Source organism: Amphiura filiformis, chromosome 4 (genome assembly GCF_039555335.1).
Source record: "Amphiura filiformis chromosome 4, Afil_fr2py, whole genome shotgun sequence".
Lineage (NCBI taxonomy): Eukaryota > Metazoa > Echinodermata > Ophiuroidea > Amphilepidida > Amphiuridae > Amphiura > Amphiura filiformis.
The window spans coordinates 76,320,758-76,340,294 of NC_092631.1; the positions used below are offsets into that span (position 1 = coordinate 76,320,758).

The window sequence follows — 19,537 nt, forward strand, 5'->3', positions numbered from 1 at the left end:
TAGTTTAGGAATTCACCTTTACTGCACATCAGGATGGCAATGCGCAGCGGGGAACGAAATATATCACAACTTGAAAGCGTAATATTGATATATTGAATTATTTGGGACTTCTACATACATTAGGCATAAGCCACTTTTTATTTCAAAAAATAAATTAAAAAATTCATTGAAATTACTCAGATCAAATGGATAGAATGAGGCACAATGACAAAATTTCATGATGTACTATGTGCATTTTGTTTTTAATTCATGGAAGTTACACTGGCTTTCATTAAAAAAGTGGGTAGGAAAACCACCTCCCCATAATTCTACTAACTCTATGGAAGGATACTGCTGTTTTCAAATTATGATTAAGGAAATTCATACAACATAGTCAACATGATATGCCTGTGTTCTATTTATCTTGTTTATGTTTCCACACCATAATGCAACTTATTTTTTGTTAACTTACCAAGGTTCAGACAATTCTGTTTTTTCACTAAAATACAGCAATCTCGCCAGATGAAAAGCCATTTCAGCCACATAATGTACTACCATACACAGAAGTGCCAAACGGGTCAAGCTACAAAGAAAAGAAATCAAATGATTGTTATGCCTTGTTCCACTACTAAGATCAGCTCGTAATAGGTGAGAATTATTCGGTTTTTCTTACTGTGCCAGTCAATTAGGTCCTTAATTCACAAAAGCGTGCGTCAGTCAAGTCACGCAATTCACGTAGGTAATGCGCCCGCTGTGTGTACACCATTCTATATCAATCCACGATTTTATAAAACCTGCCTATTACGAGCTAGTCAGAGTATAAATTACACTACAAATACGCCTAACCATTCATTTGAAATCATGCCCACCCAAGTTTTGATTTATACAAATGAGCAAATTTTGCCACAAAAACCTGATGGAATTTGAAAACCGCCAATTACCACCCTTCCATCAAGTCACATCACTATACTTTCCTAGTTCCACGAGACTGCACTCCCAGTTTCGGATGGAGGGACGGATGAATCACATGACAGACAGATGGACAGGCTGAATGACGGACAATCAGGAAACATAATACATTCGGTGGAGGCATAATAAGAACCCAATCTTAATTCTTCAAATATAAAAGACTGACAAATCTTTTTAAGATTTTGATTTTAAAAACTACTCTACCACAGTTTAGAGGAACTTATGATCTGAAAATGGTCATCAATAGTTCTTGACTGAATTGCATTTCAGCACACAGGTTAGGATACTTACTTAAGAGTGTATGCTCCAAATATAAAAGCTACATAAAATGCTGCATATCTTACTCGACTGCCCATCTCTTCCTGCAGGACAAATTGACACCACATCATATTAATTCATATCAGTATGTTGTTATTGTATTTGCATATACATGAGGATTTGTAATAGTGTGATTGCAAAGTGTGATTGCAAATATGGGTAGCATTTCTGGCCTTTTAGTATATCAATGACCCGGTCTGACCAGCAGTGTCCTGTTAATGATGGTTTTACTCTATTTCTAGTTAGGAGATTAGGTAGCATCAGTCCAGTGAAAATTTGCCACTCATTATTATTGAGACATCAGCCTGACAGGAAAACCAGAACATCACCAGCATTGTGAGAAAGTTGCAATAGAGCTGTGCAATTTCAGTATGTTGCTGTTCAGACCCTATATCACTCGATGGTTATTATAAATCAGCAATGACATACTGTGATCATACTTGAGAATGATTTGGTACACAAATGGAATAATTTTACCGAGCATCAGCTCTCATTTGAGACAATAAATTAAGTTTATACCACATCTACATCAAATAAAAAATTGGGATTTATTTTGACCATCCTTACTCAAACAGCAGGAAATCTGAGTACCTATGATCATTTTGGGGTTCTGCAAACTTGCTACTTCCTTTACTTGGTATAGGTCACTTTCAATGCCTTATGTATGAACATGCATCTAAAAACACCAGTCTCTAGTCAGTAGCCCAATTGGGGAGAAGAAACTAATTTGCCAACTCTGCTTAAGGGATCTAAAATGAGCGTTTATTGCGTTTCGACAGTATTTTTTGTGGGACATGAGAGCACCTAGGACCTATCGAATTGCATTCTGAATACTGAAGCATGTCTTTCTGATATCAAATAATTTTCATTTTTGAAAATCACAATATAATACAAATTTTATGACAAATTATAAAAATTTGATATTTTTCAAATTTTGATATATAACAGTCCTCGAAGTAAATTATATAAATCTAATGATATATTCTTAAAGTGTATGTAGCTGGGAGGAAAAACCGACGGTCAATTGAAAATTTTGACCTTTCATATTGAAGATATGGATTTTTTTCCCAAAAAGACCTAATTTTTTTGGGTGTTTTGGGAAAAAATCCATATCTTCAATCTGAAGGTCAAAATTTTCAATTGATCGTCGGCTTTTCATCCCACCTACATACACTTTAAGTATAAATCATCAGATTTATAAAGTTTACTTCAAGTACTGTTAAATATCAAAAATATCAATTTTAATGATTTGCCATAAAATGTGTATTAAATTGTAATTTCAAAAAATCAAAATTATTTGATATCAGAATGACATTCTTCGTATTCAGAATGCAATTCGATATGTCTGATGTGCTCTGATGTCCCAAAATAAATACTGTCCAAACGTTCATACCCCAACCCTTAAGGGGTACTACACCCTCGATAAATTTGAGTCTATTTTTGTATTTTCCTCAAAAACTAATAACATGCTGGTAACAAAAGTTATGTATATTATAGGGCAAGGAATCCAATTAATTACACTGGAATTTCAGTGACCCAAGACAAGCGGTTTGTTATTTATGATAAGAAATAAGGTACCGCTAGGATGTACCTCATTTCCTATCATATATACTGAACGCTTGTCTTGAGTCACTGAAATTTCAGTGAAGTAATTGGATTCCTTGCCCTAATAATATACAAAACTTTTGTTACCAGTGTGTTATTATTTTTTGAGAAAAATGCAAAAATAGTCACAAATTTACGACAGGGGTGTAGTACCCCTTAAAATTCAAAATTCCTGCTACATGTACACGCATCAACATTGCATAACCTACAAATGACCTCACAAATCTAATCCCCCTTCATGACTCACTTCTGATTAGACTGACTGACTGACATTATGGAATCTCACTTTTTCTGATTGCATTGGGATGATTGGACAAAAATACATACATACATCTGGTTTTTAGAAATGTTTTTGGAACATTATCAAAACATTTTATATCCTTTATATAACCTTTTCTGAAGAATGTTCATCCGAAATTTCTCCTATGCAGCTTCAGAAAAATTATAAAATTCAAGGCATTCTCAGTGATCCCAGCGAAAGTATAAACAAACTAAAATTAGTAGGAATCACTTAACAGTGACAGATAAGTCAATAAAATTGCAATATTGATAAATATGTAGCTCCATTCAAATGCATGTAGCTAACAATGTCTGCACAGACAAACTGCCCCAACATTGACAGAAATGCAGGCTATTTAGCACACCCATTCTCTGTACATAAATGTGATTTTTCAATGATCTTTTAATGTTCTGATTTGTCCAACTGGTGACTTTTTTATTTTCATGCAGCCTGTGTATTTGTAATTTCAGCATGTGTATTTGTTATTTTGATTGTTGTACATGTCATAATTGTTTTTTTATTTTGAGTTTTTAGATTGCAATTTTTCATGTAATTCAGGTGTGATATAAATAAACATTACTACTACTACTACCAGTGTTGTAGTCCTCGAGTACAGTCCTCGGCCTCGAGGACTCCTCGAGACAGGTTGTGAAGTCCTTGGTCCTCGGACATGTAGTCCTTGGCCTCGGACGTGTAGTCCTTGGCCTTGGCCTCGGACCCCTAAGTCCTTGGTCCTCGACAACAAGGACCCGACAAGGACAGGCAAAATCATCAAAAATGCAGGCAAATGTTTAAAGAGTGAAAGAGTACAATCTGCTGTTTAGGTATAAATTAAAACTTTTTAGAGAAACATGACAATTAAGGATAGCTTTTTATTGTACCTGATTGAAATACAAAACAGTTTGTCAATATTTTGCTGCACTCTTAACTATCATCTTTGCTCTTTGCAAAAGATGCACATGGAGGCCAAATATGTGGTTTTATATTAAAATTCCACTCAGCCAATATGATTCTAAAAAATAGGAATATCGAATAGACACAAGAGGTTCTTTAGATATTTAAAGAAACTCATTGGATGCTACTATAGGACATGTTTCGATTACCGGGTAGGCCTAACTGTGTTCAATTGAATTGTATCTATTTTGGGTAATCTCATCAGCTACATTTTGCTGTGTTTGATAGATCAGTGCCCATTTTAGACTGCTTTGTCGCACATTATTATATACCACATAACTGTCTAGCTTTTGACATCAAAATGGTAGGTATGTGATCAAACATAAGTGTGTTATATTGTAATCTTCACTACTTGTCTAGATAAGGGAACAGCCCAAAAGTTCAAGTCTTATTTACGATAGTCCTTCCGTTAGGCTGCGATCACATAGAAGTAGGCCTATACGGTATCACTATATTCGCTATACGAAATACGCTCATTCGATCAGGCTGAGTTCACATAGTATACTCCTATGTGAACTCAGCCTGATCAAATGTTTATTTCGTATAGCTTAATACCGTATATCCTATATTTCTATGTGATCGCAGCCTTAGGGGAGGGAGGCGGGCCAAAAAGTCAGATTCTGTTTGTAAAAAAAGTTGTTAAAACATCGGTCAAAGTTGATCTTTTTTAAGGATTTAATATAAAATTTCAGTATTTTCTGAAGTAGGCCTATACGATATTGAAATTTTACAGTGGTTGCTTCAAAATGATTTTAAATCAATATAGTGTACACTATTCGCAATCTGCAACTTGTAAGTTAATTTTGTAAGCAGCTGATTATTTTTCATATGAAAATCCAGCAAGTCCTAATTATTTTTTTCGTGCCAAAAAGGTACGAAGAAAATATCTTAAAATAAAATAGAATATTTGTTTCTTCCATAAACGTGATCACTAGTATCCTAGCATTGTCGCACCCCTATCCACCCTAGCGACGGAACTGTATCCTATGAGTACAGGTTGGCGTTTTCGATATTTGACACTTACGTTAGAGGGGAGGGTGGAAGAGTTGGCGTTCTAGCGAAAGGACTTTCGTTTATAGGACTTCATCAAACTTTTGGGTTGTTCCCTAAGACTAAGAAACAAATCGATATAATGAACAAGTTGGGTTTTGTTGGTTGAAACTAGGATAAAGAGTCCATTTTAGGCATGTTTATTTTATAAAGTTCTATTAATAGGCTTACTGTGCACGTTATTTAACCTTATGTTGACGACAATATGACCCCCCCCCCCCCCAATTGGGCGTGGTTTAGTATGGTTCATTATTATGAAAGTCCTTGGTCCTTGGCCTTGGCCTCGGAGACAAAAGTCCTTGGCCTCGGAGGGTTGTCCTTGGCCTCGGACACCATGTCCTTGGCCTTGGCCTCGGACACCAAGTCCTTGGCCTTGGACATGAGGTCCTCGACTACAACACTGAAGTCTACTACTACTAACTTACCTTTTTAACTTTCTGAAAATATAGTTCTGGGAGAATGTGCAACCAATAGGCTATCTGAAATGTACAAGATAAAAATGTTAACAATAAGGGTATTAGGAATACAATATTTTTCAGTGATAACAAATTGATAAAAACTATGACATTCTAACCTTGTTAACAACAATCCATGATTTTACATACAAAAAAGTTATCAATATCAAGAATTCCAATTACCGATAATAATGATGGTTTTCTTGAGTTCAATTACATATTGTACTTTGCTTCTTATCATCAAGGTAAATCCAAAACCAAGAGGTAGCTGACCTTGACTTTGTTCAACTCCTACACCTACAGCAAGCCAAAGAATTAAGGTACCAGTTGTGTTCACCCTAAACTAATAGGGTTTAGGGTATATCCTAAACTAAGACGAATATGTCACAATCAAAACAAGCAGCCAATGTCTGTACTCTTAAGCTCTGATTTAAGACCTTATTGGTTGAGAATTAAAGAAACGGTGATCTAAAACCTAAAGAAGAAACAAAATCAAAAGTTGCACTTAGTTGCACTTTTGAATTCTAATCAATGAAAGCATGACACTAGTTTTAACATGCTAATCAATGTAAACACAGCGCTAGGTCTCTTGTTCGTGAACGCTTTGTGTACAAATCAATAGGGTATGCTATGGAGAAAACTGCAACTTTTAAATTGGCATCTTCCTTGGGTTTTTGGATTGTTGTGTCTTTATTGCTTGAATGAGGTCTTAAATTCGAGCCAAAAGATCCAGCTATTGGCTGCTGGTTCCAATTCTGACACATCTATCATTGGTTTACTGTATTTGCAAAGACCTTTCACATTGGCGCAGTTTATGTTGTTAACATAGAAACAGGTTCTGATTGGCTAATTTAATCACGTCATCATAACACCAGCACCTCATTCGCCGATGAATCTGCATAGTATCGTATGACGCAGGCGTTACCTAGCTCTTTTTATGTGATTGGTCGGCCAGTGCAAAAGGTCTTTGCGAAATAGTGCAATAGGTGAAATTTTGAATTTATTCGGTTTTTGTTACTATGCAAATCTATAAAATGGCAACTTTCGCGCAGTCAAGTCACTGAAGCGTGTGTTAATCAAGTAGGTATTGCCCCCCAATGTGTACACCATTCAATATCAGTAAACAATCTAATGAGTCTCACCTATTATGAGCTAAACAAAGTGCAGTACAACATGCTTAAGTGCAGGCCAATGACATTTAAGTAGTATCTGTTCAATTTTCTTCTCCCACTAGTTTTCACTGCTGACCATTTGATTTTGTATGTGGGTGGGCAATGACAAAAACAGAACAATTACTTAAATACATTTGGATGTTCACTTGGTATCTCATTCTCATATTCAAATTAATGAGAAACAAATTCGTTTCTTTTACGGATATTTATTTATTCAGGGAATTGTGATCAAAACATTGGCATTATCTGATACCAAAATCAGAATTCACTATTTGGCATTTTGTAAAGCGCATAATGATATGAAAATCATTGCAACCACTCACCTGTATGATAAAGTAGAATTTAACTCTGAATGATAACAATGCATGTGGATATTTGTCCCATAAGTGTGATAACTTTTCTGCATATCCTTCCTGTAATAGAACAGAAATAGAAAATTATTATCAGCATAAGACTGCATTAAAATTTTTAGATTCTCATCTGAAGGTGTGACATAATTAAAGTGAAAATTCTAATTGCTGTACAATATTTGATAAAATATCGGGAAAATATCTAAAGACCAAAATTGATACATAGAACTGGTCACCTTAGGTGAGAATCACAAGTTCTTTAAAAACATAAGATTTTGGCATCAATAATATTTCTATAAAAGAGAGGATGTTGACCCAAAGAGCTTATGGGTGGATCTCAGTTTATCACAATGAAAAGTAAAGTAAAATGAATAGTAATAATATAGAATGATCTTCATGAAGTTATAAACCTCTTCATGAAGTTATTAACCTCCTCAAGGCTTTATGATAACAAATGAAATGCTATCGTCATGTTCCTCCCACATTTCTTAGTAATGGATATGTTCCAAAAAATGAAGAAAGACAATAGATGGCAGTGGACCACAATTGTTCCTACTTGACCAAGCTCATGTAAGAAATCAAACATGATGAATATTAATTATTACCGTACTGACGCCGAGTATAGTCCCACCCCAAATTTTTGAAAAATTTCAGAAATTAAAAATTTGTATTCATGTCATACTCTATTAATGATTTCAAAATGCATTCAAATTCAATGCATTTTGAAATCATTAATAGAGTATGACATGAATACAAAGTATCAATTTTCATATTAAAAATACAAAACATCTTGAATTTTTTTTTTTTTTTTTTAAAAAAAAAATTTTTAAAAAAATTTTTTTTTTTTTTTTTTTTTTTTTTTTTTTTTATTATTATTTTTAAAAATAATAAATTTTTTTTTTTTTTTAAATTGAGTATAGTCCCACCCCCAATTTTGAAAAATGTTCACCCAAAAACAGGGTGGGACTATACTCGCGTCAGTACGGTAATATGATTGGCTAATAGGACGCCCCTTACTTTTGAGAATCCTCATTGGCTAAAAGTACTATATTTTGGGGTGACCTATTATTAACATTAGTTCCATATATTTTAAAATCCTAAATTTTGCACTCCTTATTTCTTTCACAATAAAATCTAGGGGCCCAACCAACCTTGATTTTGAATTTTGGAAAATTTGAATAATTCCAAAAATTGTCAAAAATTTTTTGCAAAAAATGTTCAGATTTTTCACACTTTTAGTGATATTTTAGGGCCATTAATTCTAATAAGAATAATAATAAGAAACAAAAAAACACACCGACCAACCCTGTTTATCAAGTCTGTCCGCCCATAGAACAGGTTTTTCATTTAGTTGCTATGTGCAGACTTGTGTGGGTAGTAGCAAATATAAACTAGCAGATTCTACTGTTAGGTTGAGCTAAAACACTGAGCAATAAGAGAAGTCCTGCCTGGGAGCACAACTATCAACCTTTTCTTCAATGTGGTTTATCCACAATGTAATCTATATTGTAAATTTCAATATTATACAACAATGTATGGAGGTAGTAATAAGTAACCGATCAGTGCCAGAAAATCTCAGGCACACTTACATGTAAGTCTTCAATGAAAATTGTTTTTTATTCTTAAGCGTCCAATCAAACCATATTTACACGTTTACAGTAAGTTCCAATTTATTACATTTTAAAAACTAATTACTACTCAGTATTGCTATATTTACAACTCGCAGTTTGCCAACTTTTTACTACTAAAGCATGAAAAAACTAAAATTATGCGGTTCATAATTAAGATGGCCCCCACACAAAGGTGTGCAAATAATAAAGGTTTGTTAATAAAAATAATATGCAAATAAGCTCATTAATATTTAATCAGGGGTGTAGCTAGAGTGGGTGGCAGAGCCCACCACTCACATTTTTGGAGCCCACCACTCAGCTGCAATTTTAGCCCTGGAGCCTACCACTAAGCATCCAGAATTGCACCATTTTATTGAATTGCTCAAGAATTTTATTCCATTTTAAGCAAAAATTGCAAATATACAAGATTTTCATCAAATGCCACCCATCACTAAAAATATCCTAGCTACATCCCTGGGCAACATTATATTAGTGCTTAATTGTGCATCTATATAGATGACAACAACACCTACCCTCATCATGACATCGATTCCCCAGGCCACAGAGAACAGGTAGAAAGCAATAAGTTGTCCGGACTCATTGAATTTGGAGTGCTTCACTTTGGACAGGTGGAGTTTCCGGTTCAGTTTCTAATTAGGAGAAAAATATAATATAAAGTTGCTATTAGTAAGATTCTCTATAGCTTGAGACAGACAATTGATGACACAGGTTATTGCTACTCAAGGATTTCATATTGATACATTCCATTTTAATGTTCATCATGATCAACACACTTGTGTGACAGCATTCAATGATTTGTTTCCTACATTATTGGTCATGTATGCATTTTGATATCATTAATAGAGTATGACATGAAAACAAAGTATCAATTTTCATATTAAAAACACAAAACTTCGTGCAAAATTCAAAATTTTTATGTCAACCATGAATGATCCTAGCATTTAGGTCTAGGTCCAGGGACACTACAAAACCGGAATTTCGTGTACCCGGGCATGGAATTTCCTGCGGGACTTGAATTCCCGGGACTCAGTCCCTACCTTACTGGCAAGGTGCTAAGTGGACAGCAGCTGTTCGACTTGATGCTTCCAGGAGCAACTTTAATTACCTGATGAACAGAGGCACCGGCTCAAAATACCAGGACAAAATTGACCAAACATTGTAATGTACATCTTCCTTTGGCCTGCTTTTAACCCACTTAATTTTGGCCCATTTTGAGCAAATTACAATGCATTGCAGACAATTTTAATGTGTGTTGATGATGGCATTGGACGTTGTAGTTACTAATGACAAAAGATACATTTGCGAGACAAAATGTTTTGCTTTTGTCTCTCACCCCCTTTTTTAGTTTCTCGAGGGCCCTGGTGAAAAAAAAATCGGGGTCAACTCAAAATCTGTCAGCAGGACGATTTGGAAATTTTGCCTCTCAAATCGGCTTCCCGGTACGCCCCAGTATAATGCCTCATAAGATTAACATCTGTCGAGTTTTCGGATACCTCTGCAAAATGCAATTTCAAAACAAAATAAAACATGAGGTAGCTATTGCTCCTAAAACATTCTTGTAAAAAACTTGGATATCTGTAAATTGACCTGTGAGTTTTTAAACAAGACAACACAAAGCTTCAAATCAACACCCCCCTCGCAAATGTGACCTGTTCGCTGTCTTACATCAAGAACATATTCCTGGACGACTGCATGGACAACAATGCAGATTAGTAGGTAGAAGAACACTCCACACAGGTCCAGAGGTCCATTGAAATAATTGGTTTCCAGATCTTCTTCTGCCACTGGTTCTGTCTCTTCTGAAATAAAAAAAAAAAAAAAAAAATATATCAGCAACAGAAATAAACAAACAAATAACTACAAATACATTAATTGTTTATATACTTTTTCTACAAGTGCATACTAAACCACCGCCAGAGTTTGAACCCTTAACCTCTTGCACCATAGTTGTATGCCTGTATGCCTTACCGATTGACCAAACTTGATTGCTAACCACACAAGTTTTCAATTCATCCTCTCTTTCTTCTACATTGTATGCATGTACCGAAGGCCTACAAAATGGAACACAAGACTCACAAAATATATTGCATTTTCTCAGAAGGCCATTAGTTTTAAGAGATTGCCATACTTTCAATATAGATTGCCTTAAAAACAGGTTTAATGGTTAGGAATATCTTGTACCATGTGAGCATCAAACTTGTATGCATTCAGACATCAAAATTGGTCATGCCATATACAGTACGATAGTTAAAAACAGTCTATGAGCCTTGAGGTACCAGCGATTTCTTTGTTTATTTTCTCTGATTTTTGTTTTTTTCTTTACTTTCTGATAGCTAAAAATCATGGCAGTGTTAGGGTTAATATGTTTTTCATACACCCCCACATCAACGAGTCCTCCTTGCTAACTTGGCAGCCAACAAAAATCTTGTGCACTACATACACTTAAATCATGCATGAGTTTTCATGGGGATGACATTTTAGTAAGCCTGTGTCAAAACTTGATGTTGTTATCCTCAGTATCAAATCATCTATAGTACACACATATGGCTCAAAATGCTCTTTTCATGATGGGAGCTGTTTTGAGCGTATTCTACAAAAAGTAGCCTTTGTGTACTTTTGTCATATATTTGTCACTGGAGCCATGTTGCGAAATTTGGGGCTATTCCAGGGACTGCCTTTTGAGGAGAGCGAGAGTAATCGCTCTGTACTGCTCTCCTCAAATCTGATAAAGGAGAGTGATTTTTAGCTCTTCTTAGTTGACCATTCTCTCATTACATTCTACTGTAATGCTCTGAACAGCTCTCTGTGAAGGCTCCAGAAGAGCTGCAAATTCCAAAAGACAGTACCTGTCCTGCTATTCACCCTCATACATTTATATGCAATTTGCAGTTAAAATGTAGGTCACCGTTTGCCCATGTCAAAGTCATGGTTGCCTGCTCATGTGTGAATGAAATGCATGATTTTGAATGTGTAGGCCTACATGTATGTACCGTACCTTAAATGGCTATATGAGGCCTTTTGAAATTAAATGAATGTGTCTAGATATTGTGCATATGTAAGGCCAGATGGGTTTGTTACACATTAATAAGTAATTTAGTCTGCCAAGGTAATTAACATTCATATATCAACACTTTTGTGCATCCTTGTCTCGGGCTAAGATGAAGTAATACATATTATATAATAGGGGACAACTAAAGAGATTGATGATGTCTAATAATTGAACTAGTTTCATTAGGGAGTTAAAATGTTGATGTTTCTCCCATAGCTCTTATAACACCAATGTTAAGTTATTTTCTACCATTTCTGGTTTCATTACAGATGGGGAGGGTGTTTATTACAGACAATATGGTAGGTACGTTTATAGGACTTCATCAATCTTTTGGGTTGTTCCCTAGACAGTCTGGCATACATGATGGTTAATGTTGTCATTTTGAAAGTTTCTTTATGATTTTCACATCATTACCTTATTAAATTTGTATCATATACTAAGTTGTGCACATTGCACACACAAAATCATGTTTCTTTGCGTCACAGATGGAACCCAATCTCATGCAAGCCCCTTGTACATGAAACCTCTTTATTATAAATACTTATGATGTGGTCATAAATTTGGTTGAGCTCCTTTAATTCAAGACAGACAATTAGAAATGAATTTAATCAAGTGATGACCAAGAAGGATATATTTTATGAAAGACCTCCATGCCAAAAGAAAACCTCCAGGTCATTTGCATTTTAATACAAAGAAAGACCTTCAAATTTACAATACATGTGACCATATTGAGCAAATGAGCGTCTTTCAATATTTATTCTAAACTCGCAAATTTGCTGCTGCAGTCAATGTATTCTTTGTGATCATCATTATCATCATAACCAGAGAAGATGTAAAGAAAGGAGATAGATCCAGCTATCCTCAAACAAAATATGTGTGTTGCCGCTCATTCAAAAGCAATCACGCTATTTAGGTTTAACAATAAAATACAACAAAAGGGTTCGAACCCATGACGGGTGTGATACACAAGTTGCTGCTTACTAGTTTTAGGGAAAGGTCAGTGTCTGTATACCATCAATACTATGCATACCATGCATGCAGATCCTAACATCCAGTTTATTTCAAATAAAATATGACCGAAGTTCCATGGCAAATAATAATTTTGCACGCTTGGTTATGCTTCCAACCTCTACGATTTATGATACAGACTATTTTCAATTATCAAAATATCTTTATTAGGTTTGCAGGAAATGACAGGAAAATACATTAAAACATTAAAATATAGATGATCAAAAATCATCCAGTTTCTAACAAAATCCTAAAACACTCTCCTAAATAATTAATATGTTCCAAAATGGGCGGATTTTTTGGAATCTTTACAAAACTACATTTCTTTCTTATAGTATCCACGTGTGGTATCCCTGCAGAGCAACATCAGGTACTTAACACACACGTGTCATACTTTCAAGGAATTATCTATAGAAACATTGGATATGGTTTCAATTCTGGAGTGAAAATTAATCAACCGTAGTCGGCAACACACATCACATCAAAGGCTACTTTCAAGTAGATGTGTAACTACTTGAGAATAAAGGACTATGAATAGGTGCGACAGGATAACCTACGGGATTATCTCAAGGATATAATTCCGTTCTTCCTCCTTCTTTTTCAACTTTCCTGATCATAACTGACATTGTCAATATCTTGGCTATATCATCAGAATTGAACATCACTATGTGGATAGATAAAATTGCCTGTTGGTGCACAAGCAGAAATGTAATCCTGAGCACATTACATGATACAAAATTAATGCATGCTTTACATTCAACATGTCAACGCTTGTAAAAACTGATATTGTTGCTACTTTATCATGTGGTTCATCAATTGACTGTGATCAACAATTTTGATTTTAACCTACAGTTTATCAATTGATACAAGTTGACTGGGTATTCAATGGTTTAAAATGGTCAAATTTAATTGTATGCGCACGGAATTGCTGGTCAGGCCAGCGAAATCCCCATGGCTACCAGTCGGTGATCCTGTGCTTGGCATGCAAGGGTCTAAGGTTCGAATCCTGGGGGCACTAAGCGACTTCTTTGTTCATCTGCTCTCCTTTTTTGTGTCTTCCTTCCCTTACAATAGCATAAATCCACGGGGTGTTGGGGTTAATGACCCAAAAGATTGATGACCTCCTATAAACTACACCAGTTTCAGGTATGGGGGGGGGGTAAATATCTTGATTACATTTGTAAAAAAAAATCAGCCTAAAGATGTTAAATTTCAACATTTGAGGATTTTGGCAGAGAGGACGGGCATTGGCCGATCTTGTTCCCTTATGCTAAAGCATCACCTTGGGAATAAAGATGCACTAATACCCTCCTCAATTCCATTGATGAACCCCTAAATTATAGCCATGTTTAAACCATTCTTGTTTAGCCTAGAAACCCAACACCATACTAAGTTACTAACTCTATTTTCTGCAATGCAATCATGGTTACAATCCAATTTGACTTTACATCGATACTACTGCAGAGACATAATCACGATTTACATGTGACCATAATCGGTCTGTAACGACATCAACAGCTTTTATTGTGTCTGTGACAACTATAATGATATAGTAATGCTACATGTACTTGTTTCAACTTGATTTTGTTCTTGTTATAAAATGTGTCAAAATGATAGTAGCAGCCCATTATAAAATTTTAGATGAATCATTTTCGACCCAATTCCTAACTGGCTAACCTAATGACAGCCTCGTCCCCCATTTTTCTTCATCAACTAGATTTTGGTATCAGAAGAAATTCAAGAAAGCTCATATTTTTCTCATAATTCCAGGAAAATGTAAGTGAAATGACAACTGAATCACCTGTTCAAATTATGCCTGATATAAATGTATTGTTCTCTGGAATCTATCTTGGTGGATATAGTTCGACGATTTAGCATTGCACAGTGTATATTGATTAGGCCGAAAAACCCTGACCCCAAGAGATAAAACCCCCTTTTTGTTACTGTGAGAAACAGAATTACAGTGGCATTTAAAAACAGATCTAATCAGTACTCTTTGATTAGGTAGCACATAAACAAAAATCAATCGAAAATAAAATTGAGACATGTTCAACAATGACTGAAGTGCATTCCCAAAAGTTTCTTCCAGCTGGGAATACACTCATTCTTCTGTTCAGGGACATGGCTTACTTAACAAATTACGATAATTTAAGTTTACATCTATGACATCTCATATTCTTGTTACAACTGCCAGTGTCTTTTGTAACTTCATATGTCAGGGCCAATGCTTGTCATTTTTTACAAAGATGTTCATGCTAAGCGGCACAGTGTATTCTCAGAAATATTTATTCAGTTGAGAATATGTATTTCTTCAGTTCAGTGACAAGCTTGCTTTTGTTTCCATCTTGTGTATTCCTTTGTTATACCAAAACACTATTATACATGTATAGCTTTACCATGTAAGATTACAGTCTTTTTTCTGGAAAGATGACATCCTAAAGGCAATGATTCAAATGAAGCCAAACATTTTTTAATTTCCATTAGGATTAGGGAATGTGTAGTTCTTCAATTAGGGATTCAATCATGTTCACCGTTGATCATCACCGTTTAACAACGATGCGGCCGCGTCGTCTGCGTGGTTTACTTCTCGAGGGCAGCTTTAGCTGCCAGAGCGAAGTAAACCACGCAGACGCGCCGGACGCGAGTTGTTAAACGGTGATGAACAACGTGAAACATGATTGAATCCTTTCAACAACGAAAAGAAGCTAAAGATCGTATAATTCACGGATTATTTCACGAGGAATGTCAATTAAACATTGCCACTCAGCCTTACAAAAACTTCGACGATTGCTCTGTTAAAATTAGCAACAAAACTGGGATAAAACTACAGAATAAAACTGCAATGTTTAGCCGCTAACTGACAAATACTGAATTCAACTTGTAAGCTTGCATACGCACAAAGGTTCCAGACATGACGAATTTTACGGCGCTTTTCACGTAACGCGTATTCTCGCTTCGCGTTCGCGTATACGCTACAGTAAAAGTGTGGGTTCATCACGGATTAACAACGGTTGGCTCCTGTATAAAGGTATAGGAAGAGTTGTTGAATTCAGTTTGTTTTCTACCTATAAAACTATCAAATAATACCGTAAAACCCCGTCTACAAGCATATATAGTGTTTTTTATAAAAGCTTAATTAATTCGAAGCAAGCGTTAATATACCAATACAATAGATCGGTCTTAAAATAATACTTGTTTGTATATGCTTGGATCCGTAATTTATTTGATCAAACTCCATAATGGCGACTGAATTAATGTAGCTTTCATCAGAAGCACACTATAGGCCTATGCTTGTAGACGGGGTTTTACGGTATTGTTTCTGAGAATATAATTTGAGAGATGTAAATTTGATCTGCCTGTAATACATGATACAGGTAAATTATGATATGATGCAGATTTCAACTGAAGGAAGACAGCTTCTTTCCAAAACCCATTTCTGTTATGGAAAATCATGCAATGCACAACAATGTATAAAGACCATCTGTGATCCCAGCTTTATAACATTTCAAATAGCTGAAAATAGGCCTGTTATAAATTGATTGTTGAAAGTATCGATAGTCGGAAAATTCATGGACTTCCGATACACTCAATGGTAGTATCGATACACGAACAATTTGGCACACATGTTTAGATTATCCCAAATTACCGTCACTCAGAAGGCGTTGTAAATAATAAAGTATATAGAGTGCGAAGTTACTTTGCACTGCCGTTTTGTTATGTAGGGAGCCTATTCTGTTGTACTAATAAACATTGAAGAAATGTAAATGGCATCTTGAAAATATGTCATCGATACTTTATTGATATGTCGCATTATTTGTTTCCGATATATCGACTTCATAAAACTGTATATCGATAACAGGCCTAAGCTGAAAATAGTAGAAATAGATCAACACAAATGTCTATTTAAGTATAAAATGCTTTGATGCGCAATACATGAATCCTGGGTTTCTCTACCGAAATTCCTTCCCACAAGGTAATAGGCATATTGCTACAGCTTGGAGGATAATCCATCTCATTTGTTATTGCAATTATGCAAATTGCATTGTAGGAAGGAATATCGGTCAAATTTGACATCCCCAGAACAAACCCAGGATCCACTGCATGTTACAGTTTAAATATCCATATTTGATTAGATTTTTGATGATTTTCTCAATTTCCTGACCTAATGAATCCCTGATGGTGCCTATAAGCTTATCTACATTATGATTGTTCAAATCTGAAAGCATTGTGCAAAAAATCATGCTACTTATTGTATTTAGAGTATAGTTTTTACCTTCTGTTTTGTTATTGGTGACATTGTATTGCATAGTAACAAAAACGGAGGCAAGAGGACTGCTGACCTGCAAAAAACAAAACAGAAACAGGGTGTGATATTGAATTAGATATATTGTTATATTGGATTGTCACATTGGGGACTAAAATAAATATGCACCTCTGGAACTAATTGGAAAAAGCCTAAGATTTCATGCACATGCATTACATAATACAAACTGTATGGTCACATCATTATAATGCAAACAGCACACACTTGAAAATCTAAACTTTGCAGCACATGGTAAAACAATGCGGTAGTACTCTATTTTGCCCTCTATGGTCGCCACACAATGTTTTCATTTTGTATGCACACAGCACAGGCATGCAATACTGCAGGCTGGAAAACAAATGTGTCTTTGCAGGGAAGATAAGCTAAATAAATTCACTCAACATTTATCGTAATTTCTTACATATCTCTTGAAACGGGAATGTAAAATTTCTTTCCAAATTCCAAGATTTCCTTCAAAATCCTGGAATTTCCCTAGAATGAACTTCCTGGATTCCACAACTTTTCCAGGCTTACAACAAAACAGAATATTGACAACCAAGAATTTGAAGGACCTGAAAACCAGTAGTTAATTGTGTACTTTGCCAGACAATTTTAACATCTGAATGCAAATCAAAATGAATGGGGGAAAAGAACAGGAAGAAGCCATGTCAGATCCCCCATAGAGGTGTTGCAATATTATTATTAATCGGTTTCCACAGCTGAGACACAGAATATGAATATAAAATCACATCATTTGTACAATAGATACCCTATATCTATGTTATGATTTTTTTATTACCTACTTCTCAGTACTTTTCCTTTTTATTCAAATTTAGTACAGAAAATGTTCACATGAACATTCACATTGAATGTTCCATGTAAAAATAAGGGGCTATGCATGTGAATTATGTTGCAAGAATCACACACCAGATTTTATCCCGAAATGGTGCACAACAAATAATATAATAGAAGAAAATAAACATCATGAAAATATTGCTCCGTGTGAACTGTAGACAGAGCCAACCACTGGAGTATTAGCCTCCTCCTCAGTTTTCCTGTTTGACATTTACAATTGTGACATAACTCAAACACATTTCGACTTTATCTGTCCTTCTTGGGCTATCTCTTACACTTGTGTACCCACATGATTTTATACTGTGAAAATTTCAGATCAGATTCTTATCTCTGTCATGATCATTTGCTTCTAAAATACTGTGATGTATTTAAGTGCACAATGCGATTTTGAGTAAAAACACATATGTGACACGATCAAGGGGAATGAGTCGGATGTCGCTAATATTGATTTTGAGATATTGGCAAAGAAAGTGTTAAAATTCCTTTGTTTTATATTGTTTTCAGTGATTGATAAATTGATTTAACTTTGCAAAGAAAAGTCGTACCAACATGGGGTTTTCAGTTTCAGAAAGCTCTAAATATCCTCTTTAGAAACATATATATAAAACTCGTTTTCGACCAGGGTCGACATGTGACTCATTCCCCTTGATCATGTCACATATGGTGAAATTTAACACACACAAAAAAAAAAAAAAGTTTGTCCCAAATAAAATACTTGCATAGCATGTACAAGTATGTAGTTATAGCATTATTTCGCAAGCGAGTGCATTTCATTGAGGGCAGTCTCACACACACATTAAAAGATGCCGCATGCCCGCGCAAAACCGCTGTCTCAAACCGCGCCAATGTCGCAGACTTTGCGATTACTTTTATTCACAGCTAAATGTACGCATATGATTGAAAAATATATTGCAGATTTTCAAATTTCTTGTAAGGAAGTCGACACTTGATCAGTTGTGAAGGTTTTTGGGTGTCTAGGGCTAAAGGGGTGTGACAAGATCAACATTCTCACCCACCTACTTAATCCATTTGACACCACCAGGATGGTTCCACAATGAGGAGCACTCTCATCCCCTTCTGATCTCAGAATTTGGAACATCCAGATTATGCGTCTTGATGCGATTTTATTTATTTATTTATTTATTTAAGCTTTCTTCATACAGGGTTACAACATTCAGTGTCTATAATAGCACTGCTTTCCAAGAAGGCCCTGATCTGATGATCCAAAAAGATCTTTGGACAAGTGACAGCATACAACCTTTAAAGGATGGATAAAACTGCAGATGCAGATACAACCTTCTTTTCTTTTACTAATTGATGAATTCATTTATGATATCTTGGAGAAAGTCAAGTTTTATTTTTTAAAGTGCTGATCTTAGTGTCAGTTAGATGCATCAGCTAGTGCATCACCATTTAGCTGCTGTGAGTGTATAGCCCCACTAAGATCTCAAACATTACAATCTCTAGGGCACAGTTCCTTAACCTCAATATGCTGCTCCACACTCCAAGAATGACCTTTGGATGTATTGGGTACAAAGCCTCCTGCTCCACAACCTGAG

At 35.3% G+C, this 19,537-nt stretch overlaps 1 protein-coding gene across 1 annotated transcript in view; it reads right to left on the bottom strand.

Annotated features, from left to right (window-relative positions):
• LOC140151418 (translocating chain-associated membrane protein 1-like) overlaps window positions 1-19,537 on the bottom strand; it is a 48,823-nt gene that overhangs the window by 8,571 nt on the left and 20,715 nt on the right. Inside the window, 7 exon segments of the mRNA XM_072173750.1 lie at window positions 448-562; window positions 1,240-1,310; window positions 5,581-5,634; window positions 7,106-7,195; window positions 9,276-9,392; window positions 10,429-10,562; window positions 17,094-17,160. Coding sequence (XP_072029851.1) covers window positions 448-562; window positions 1,240-1,310; window positions 5,581-5,634; window positions 7,106-7,195; window positions 9,276-9,392; window positions 10,429-10,562; window positions 17,094-17,160 — 648 coding nt within the window.